This window comes from Lactuca saligna, chromosome 6 (genome assembly GCF_052625555.1).
Source record: "Lactuca saligna cultivar CGN05327 chromosome 6, ASM5262555v1, whole genome shotgun sequence".
Lineage (NCBI taxonomy): Eukaryota > Viridiplantae > Streptophyta > Magnoliopsida > Asterales > Asteraceae > Lactuca > Lactuca saligna.
Window position 1 is genome coordinate 152,703,853 of NC_136422.1, and position 9,554 is coordinate 152,713,406.

General features: G+C 32.7%; 1 protein-coding gene across 1 annotated transcript; it reads right to left on the reverse strand.

Moving 5' to 3' along the window:
- Positions 1–84: 84 nt before the first annotated feature.
- LOC145001699 (subtilisin-like protease 4) lies at positions 85–2,526 on the reverse strand. The gene has a single exon (XM_078961047.1). It carries the CDS (start codon positions 2,496–2,498, stop codon positions 111–113), a length of 2,388 nt encoding a protein of 795 aa, XP_078817173.1. The 5' UTR covers positions 2,499–2,526; the 3' UTR covers positions 85–110.
- Positions 2,527–9,554: the final 7,028 nt, after the last annotated feature.

Consider the following 9,554-nt stretch of genomic DNA (forward strand, 5'->3'; position numbering starts at 1 on the left):
CACAATGTATAATTATAAAATTCCCCAACAAGACAAGTATTCTGTCTAATACAACCAAGAACAATTAAGTATTCAGTCTCACATTCATCATAAGTAGTACATAGCTAGTTTTAAACGAAGTTCACAGAGATTACACTTCGAACCATGTATTTAGTAGAGACCCATGCTATATAACCTTGAGAATATTCACCTGCTTCCTCATTCGTACGTCTGAAAATCACCGAGTATGTTGCCTTCTCATTCATCTGCCTGAAACTAATCTTGCTGGGATTAACACTAACAGACACTCCTTTTGGTGCAACAACTTTAGCAACATACGATGTATAAGCTTCTCCAACATTTGTCACTGTCCTTGTAAACGTTTGAGATGATCCAAGTTTAACAGCAAACGAAGGGTAATTCAACTGGCCTTCTGGTATGCTAGATTTCGTTGAACATTTAATCGGCCCATGTGCAATGATCCCAATTTGTTCATCACTGTACCCAAGCCCACACAAGTAGGGTATGTAATCATCAGGCTGGATATCATAGATCAATCCTGGATCATTGGCTTTTGATGGGTTAACATGACCCGAACCCATAGCAAATAGGTCAGCTGGTTGGAGTGTTTCATCTACTATTGGTGTACCTTTGAGATTAACAAGGTCTGCAGAAGTCATTATAGCTGACTTTATAGCTGCTGGTGTCCAATAAGGATGAGTGGCTTTCAGTAATGCTGCAACACCGCTGAGATGTGGGCATGACATTGATGTTCCAGACATCATATTAAATGGAGATTTTGTGTTGGTGCTTCCAGGAAGTGGGGTTGTCCATGCTGCTAGAATGCTGACACCTGGTCCAATAATGTCTGGTTTCAGAATTCCTGGACTCACTGTATTCGGACCTCTAGAAGAGAATGAAGCCACAGAAGGAGCTAAAGGGTCTCCAATCACTGTTCCTTTGAACAATAAAGCTGCCATTGGTGTAAGTGTTGAGTTGATGTAAGCTTTAATCTCCAGTCCAGCTGTGTAACTCACCTGTGTTGCAGGGAGGACATGTGCATCTGCATCTAGGCTGAATCCCTGTGGTTCTTGGTTCATCAATATCATAGCTCCACCACCTGCGTCCTTCACCACTTGTCCTTTCTCTATTCTTGATGTCACACCTCTCTCACACAACACCACTTTTCCCTTCACATCCATACCTTCAAGCGATCCATTGACACATAACTTGGAATCTTGTTTGTCACTAGCACCAGCATACACGAGTGGTGAAAGTGTAGAAAAAGGGGAGCCTTTTGGTTGAAATAAAGATTCACCATCAAATTCCTTATTGTTTCCTAGTTTAGCTGTGGCTTTGATTTTTCTGTCTGTTGTGCTAGCAGCAACTGTTAGAACCCATGGAGCTACATTTGTTGCAGTGCCATTGAATGGACCTGAGTTCCCTGTTGCACAGCTCACAAAGATTCCTTTTTGGATAGCTGCAAATGAAGCTATTGCAATGTTGTCTTGAAAAAAAGGCACGTTTTCCTCTTCTCCAAGTGAAATTGATATCACATCAACTCCATCAGCTACTGCAGCATCAAGTCCAGCTAATATGTCACTCTCTGGGCAATCTGGACCGAAACATACTTTATAAACCGCCAGATGAGCATAGGGTGCCACGCCGACAGCTGTCCCTGCAGCACCACCAAGTGCTTCTGCATTCTTCACAAAACCACCAGCAGCTGTGCTTGCAGTATGTGTCCCATGTCCATCTTCATCTATTGGTGTCTCGACTTTCTTGCTTGTGTTTGAGGCCATGGAAGCGATGTTAAAAGATCTTGCACCTATGATTTTGTTGTTGCATGTTGAGGCATTGAACTCACACCTTCCTTTCCATTTAGAAGGTGGAGGTGGCATTCCATAGTCACTAAATGAAGCATGATCTGGTAGAATTCCACCATCTAATACGCCAATGATAATACCTTTCCCAAAGTTTGAATCCTTCCAAAAACCAGACTCCTGATGCAATCCCAAGAATGTTGGTGTATGAGTCGTCTGAAGCTTTAGAATTCTTTCTTGATGAGCTGATACAAACCCATCTTTCTTTCTCATGGCTTCAATATCTGCATCAGTGAGTCTTGCTGAAAAACCACTGACAACATTTTGGTATGAGTAAAGTAATGGTTCCTCTTTCTCCGAGGATGCAAGACGAGTATTAAAGGGAAGAAATGATCGATGATATGCTTTGTGATCGTGATCTTCACTTTGTGTGGATAGAGAAGCTTCGGGTTTCTTTACATGGACAATGTAAGTTTTCAAGACACTAGCACTTGTCTTTTCAGAGTCACTGCCTTCAGCAATTGCAAGAGATAATGTAAAGAGTAAGATCGAAATTAGGAGTGGGTGGATTGTCATTTCTAACAGGTGTTTACAGATCATGGAGAAGTCAAAAGGAGGTTTATACCTTGCTATGGTTTTTGCAGAACTTGGTTTAGATATATATAGATCCAAAAAGAGTATATGGTATTGCCACATGTTAAGACATGAACTACCTGGTATTGCAAGAATCTTGAACGGCTGAACATATTATGGTCTTAATTTGTTTGAAAAACTTTCTCTACAACATTTTCCATCTGGTCGTTATCATTTCAATATTTCATTACAAAAAATCATAGTATTTTTTTGGTCAAAACATTATTTCCCATATCTTGTAACTATTGAAAACTATCTTAGACGTTTAAAAAATAGACAACATTTTCTAGAACTATAGATTTAAGCCGATGTTGCAACGTTGATTTGTGGAGCATGATCTTCCCTTTGACCTCATTGCCACTAGAGACCAAGCAATGGACAAAGCCCAAAGTTGCAGAGTAGGGCGCAATGGCGAAGTGGTTGTAGGGTGGTTGTGGAGTGTGGCTGCATGGTAGCCTACAAGGCCTTGTGGTGTCCAGCATACCGCAGTTAAAGTGTTCGATAACAGACTTTGTCAATCATTGGGTCTGATGTGTCCGTGATGACTTTTAGACCCGGTTTACAAGCAGTTTTTTTAGGTCAACTTGTCTCTATAAATAGTTTTACGAATGTAACTCTAACTAAAAAGCATGCGTGACAACTATTATTTATGAAATCTCTCTAGTTTGTCTATGGGCGTAGCTCGATTGATTTCTCTGATTGAATGAACTATGTTCATTATTTTCTTTACATTTTTATATCTCGTGTGAATGTATTTTTTATGTTTATCGAAGTCCTTAATGTTTACTTTTCATAGGATGATAAGAAATTTTTTTTTTTTGCGTTCGATATGTTTTATCCATCATGCTTCCACTAATGGATGCCCTTTCTAATATGTACCTACCAAAAAAAAAAAAAACTTATTATAAAAAATTCAAACCTCTATAGAACCATATTCAAACTAGCTTTAAATAAAAGTGTTTTGTTTAAGACAAAGATAAATAAGCGGCAAAAAGAGCATAATCGTACGGCATATTGGCATGCAAAGATTTGTTTAACCTTATACTACAAGAATCTTGGAACAAATCAACATATTATATATGGATCATTATGATTTTGCTTATAATATGATTTATTTATTTGTTTATATAATTGGATTCTTGTGTTTATCATGTTTCAATGATTGGATGATCCTTCCTTGCTTCCTTAATTCAACATCGCAACAAATTCAATACTTCTTTCATAAAGACCCAAACCACAAGAGATCAATTTTTGTCTACCATTTAGGCTATTAGTTGAAAAACTAGTTGTGAGTTGAAAAGCTAACTAATAGCTGAAAAGCTAGTTAATAAAAAATAATGTTTGGTAAAACTAATTGAAAAGCTAGCTGAAATATATAAAATTACATAAAAGGACATTTAAGAGAATGTGTTTCCATAATTAATTAAGTGGTATATTTGGAAAAATTTTAAAAAGTTCCTAAAAAGCTAGTCTAAGTAGTTTTTTAAAACGCTAGCTAATAAGTTACTTCTTGGCTTCCTAAACACGACAACATAAAAAAGCTCGAAAAATAAGCTAGCTTATCAACTAGTCGTGGTGCGCCAAACAAAGCCTTATTCATCATAATTGAATCTGTAATATTTAAGGCTGTGATTTAAACTCATAAACGGTAAGTTATGATCAAAAGCCCTAACCCGATGAATCCCAACATGTCCTACAAAATAATAATAATAATAATAATAATAATAATAATAATAATAATAATAATAATAATAATAATAAGCCTATGTCGTGAAGCGTTAATTGAATTTTTTACTTTTCTAAATAAATTTGTGTGAGAAGCAAAGTTTATCAATGTCACTAATATCGCTCTCTTCTGTGACTTTTCTCTAAACTAGCAGCTAAATAGTCATCACTAAGATCATGTTTGACAGGCTACAATAGTAGATCCAGACATTCCCATCATAGGGGGCACTAGCTAGTGCCTAGCGGTATGATCGAGATGGGTCATAATGATATAGCAATAAAGATGAATGTTATTAACAAAAATCGAACATAATTTGAAATACTAGTAAATGTTTATGCTTTTCACGACCAGTTTCATATTTTGAAAACAATCTATAGATATTGATGATAGTATTATCTATACATTTTTCTCAATGTACGGACATTAAACATTCATAAATTGATAGACAATAGTTTTAAACTTGTTTCATATTATATTTTATTTTAAAAAAATTTAACAGTATATATATATATATATATATATATATATATATATATATATATATATATATATATATATATATATATATATATATATATATATATATATATAAAACCAAATTATAGATAATAAGCATTGTATTCAAATAATAATAAAAAATACTAGTACATATTATATACAAACAATAAAAATATATATAATAAAAAATAAAAGTAATGTGCAACACATACAATATTTTACGGTGAAAAACAATAAAATTCATATTCTAATAAATAAATAGTTTTAATCTTTTTTTGTCAAGTGTCACTCTAATACAACTTCTTATTAATAGTATGTTGTGTTATGTATCATGTAGATATATTAGACAACTCATTTTAAAATTCAAATTTACATTTTTCTAATTATATGTTAAATTTAAAGTTATAATAACTTTAAAATTTTGATATATCTCTTAATTAATAATTTATTTAAAATGATTTATTAATAATTATAAATTTTTATTATAATAATTTAATTAATTTTATAACTATGGTTCTCACGTATTATAAACTATTATATATAATAAACAAAGGTAATGTACTCCAACTCTACATACAATGAACACAATGAAAAGGAAATGAAAACAGTAAAAATAAAACTCCTCCTCTGATCATCTCAGCCTTTAGGCTAATAGTCTTCGACTTATTCTTGTATATATAAACATACAAACACACTATAGAAGAAAATTGAAACCACTGACAAAAAAAGATTTTAACCTCAAAAGCAAAGGAGCCCAACCCAAACTCATAACCCATGTATCTGCGATCTTCAGTTCACATATGATCTTCAGTTTTTTGGTGGGCACCTTCCTTTTGTGGTTGAGCCGTTGAGCACCACATATTTTTAAAGAAACTCATCTAAAATTTTCAATTTATTATGTATAGAAATTATAAGATCATTGGGGGCATGTGCCCCCACTCACTTCTCTTTGAATCTGTCTATGGCAAACTTATGAATTTATAAAATTTTGTAAAAAAAGTAGCATACAAGCTATATTTTAATTGTAAAATAACGTAAATAAACATTTATATATATTAGTAAAAGAAAAAATAGATATAATTAGGAGGCATATTTTGAATATTTTGAAAAGGCTCGTCAAAAAATTATCCCAAAGTAGTTTATCAAAAAGCTAGCTTGTAAGCTAGTTCATAAACTAAAATAAGTTTATTACTATAGTTTTATCAAATAGTAAATTACAATAAGCTAGCTTATAAGCTTTTTGCCAAACATGGCCTAAATTATCTCGATGACAAATTTTTACCAATTTAGGATGGAAATTCCGACATTAACTAACGATGTGAACTTCATCCATTGGAATTTATGGTTTATATCTAGCAATTGATTTTCCGTTTGGTTGGTATTTTCATGAGAAATTAGCAACCAAATACATAAGCATATCTTGAATGTTGCTCGAGCCTTATACTTTCAATCTCATGTTCTCACTGAATACTAATCTGATTATTTTATCATTGTTGTATTATTGATCAATGCTGATTATTCTACATTTCGAACATTTTGTATGTTTAGCATTTGCTTCTACACTTCAAGCAAGTAGAAGATCAATCACAATTTACTTTGTGGTTGTTAGAAGACATGGGTTTTCTTGCTGCTAAATCCTTGGCCAGCTAACTTTAAAGGTAACATTTTAGAAGATAGGTCACAACTTCGATACTTAGTTGGAAGATTGTTTTACCTTTGCTATTACGTGATCAGATATCACTTATTCAATGCATCATTTTAGTCTGTATGTTACACAACTACATGTTTGTCATATGCAAGCTATTACTCATTTGTTGAGATATTAGAAATAATGTCCTGCTCAAGGTTTTTTCTCTCTGCAAAATCATCTCTTCAACTTAAAGCTTTTAGTGATTAGAATTAGGCAGGTTTTGTATATTCCTTGGAGACTCTTATTTCTTGGAAATCCAAGAAACAAACAATTGTAGCTTGATCAGCTACCAAGGCTGAATATAGAGCCATTGCAGTTGTTACAGGCGAAGTCATACAGCTACATCATTTGATGCAAGGTTTAAATTATGAGTAATGACCCAACTATGATCTTCTATGACAATGATACAACAATTCAACTTAAAGCCTTAATTTTTTTACTTGCAATAAATATACTTAAAGACCGGACTAAAATAAAGCATTACAATTTTTAAAACACCAAGAATCAATATCCCATGTTTGTTGTAAGTAAGATCCATGGAGTTCCAAGTAGTATGGAGGAAGAATTGAATATAGGAGTGTGTGGTGAGTGTATTAAGCCACATGGCCTAAAAAGGTGAAAAAGACATTGGAATCTCATATTCTCTATCACCCACATGGTTCCCCTCTAGGTTTCACTAAGTATAGTACTCTATGAATCGACATGTCCATCTTTTCAATATCACATGCCATGACGCTACCATTTAAACATCTTTTCTGGAATCAATTTACCTGTCATATATAAGAATAAGCAAACATCTAAACATGACGTATTTTGGTGGGACCAAATCTCAAACAAGTCATTTTCTTTTTAAACCATCGATGTTACATATCTTCCAAAAATTAGGTGGCTTTTGGTTCACATAATCTTTGAATAAAATTTGTCAAAAGAATTAAAATGAAGGATTTGTAATCTATCACGGATACGGTTGGTAGAATCTTACGGACAATTTGGCAACCAAACATACTACGGAATGGAATAGAATCTCACATTCCCATTCCCATCATAATCTATGAACCAAACATGTGTTCCATCACGTATATGTTTCATTTTATCCATACCACCTTCTAAATCAACTAATGTCATTATTCCACCATGAACTACTTTCATCTTGTTGTTTAAGTCCCTAATATTTTTCCATCAAACATCTAATGCATTTTCAAATACACCATTGTGATCAATTTTAACCGAGTAAACAGTTTACAAAACTCTAACATAACATTACCATTTACGACTTTTTTATTAATTTTTTGCAAACGTGGATTTTAATAAATCTTATTTCCAATTAAAAACCTACATAGAGTACCATTTGTATGTGTACCCTTGCCCCCTTGGGTCAAGTCTTTTCCCCAAGAAAAGAATATCGGGTCACCTTCATATGCATGGATATGAAAATGTTGATGCCATGAATGTGAGCAAGTACAATTGTGTATGCATAAAGCACATACATATCCTCAAAAGTACATTTTACACGTTACATGTCATCATTCATAGTAGTGAATGTTGTAAGAAAAGGAATATTGGACCACATTTTACACTATTACCTCATTCATTCATAGCAACTTACTTTGGATTTCATATACTCATATGTATCAAACTATCAATAATGTAACAAGATTCATGCATTTACATAACCAATTTTACATTTCACCACTACTAAAACATACCACATATTTTTAAAATTTCTCTTAAACCATTGAACATATATCATTGTACAACACACAACATAAGGAGGTTGGGGTGGGTACAAGTGGAATTTTATGTCTCGTTTTTCTCTCTCCCCCACACCCTATCAAATGTCTCATTATGGTCCCTATATGCATGTGTAACAATGTTAATCTATCCACATACCTAACTATAACTTTTTATAGTTTTTTTAAAAATATATATATAAGATGATGACCTTACATGTGAAGACACTGACAGGTTGCCACTCCAGATTCTGGATTATGGGACCATGTCATCCTTAAACTCAGTATATGATATTTATGTATGTTAATTTATGTAGTATTAACCACAAAAATAGTTTAGTTAGCCATCATATAAACATTTTCAATAAATAATTAATATATGTACATACTCGTACTATTCATCGAATTGTTGTTCATCTGTAAAATGTCTAAAATAACCTTGGGAACACGAAATTATAAGTTACATCAAGAAGGTATGTAGGGCAGTGATCACAAGTGAGTAAAAGATTTCTAAATTTTAATTAGTGGTTGGTGGATGATATCATTTCTCTTTGTAGACATTAAGCTTTTCAACTTTCCAATTAATAAGTCTAAAGAATGATTATTAAAAAAAGACTTAATATGCCTAGCTCAAATTCTCAAATTGCATGAAATCTTGGAGACCAAAAAGCATTAAATTTGTTTCTAACAAACTATATATGATTAGATTTGTTAAGACGGGATGTAATTGGATGGTTAAATATCTCATTCATGATCTTTAAATGAACTAAATAAGGAGAAATCATTTTTTTTTCTACATGGTGTTGATTGATGACATTGACGATTGATTTAATAGCTGTTTTTCATAAGTTGTAACCAAATCCACATGCAAGGTTTTTTATTCAAAGTGTGATAAATAGACTGTTGAAATAACATCAATAAAGTGTTTATGCATGCTTTCATGTGTCAACTTTCTAAAAATCAAATTTCATTTATAACCATGGATCTTGAAAGTGTCAATGAGTGAAATGGACTTGAACCCAACTCACCATTTCATCACTTTGAGCCATTTATGCTACTTAACAACAAGAAGATGTGATATGTTATCATTATGTAAGTTTAGAAGTGGCTCTTGAAAAAGACTAAACATAAATATATACTTATTTTGTGAAATATAATCCTTAAGGTTCACATTCTTCATGCTCTGAAATTGAAGTGTGTCACATGTTGCATTTGGTAAGACAGCAACATAACATGTTAATGAAAGATAATGTCCTAATCTTAGATTATCTAAAGTAGAAGCCTCTAGATTCCCTAAATTGTGTTAAAAGAATATGGAATCACTAAAAGCTTGCCACCATGTGATGATTTAGATAGCTATGTACTTCCATTTATTTGCTTACTACAGCATCCTACTCCTGTTTCTTTCTTTTACAGCATCATACTTTCTATATTTTTTTATTAAAGCCTTGTACTTTGAAGAATCCACTAAATCA

Bases quoted from the DNA above. Each gene is read 5' to 3' on its own strand.
- LOC145001699 (XM_078961047.1), bottom strand. From the start codon at position 2,498: ATGTGGCAATACCATATACTCTTTTTGGATCTATATATATCTAAACCA.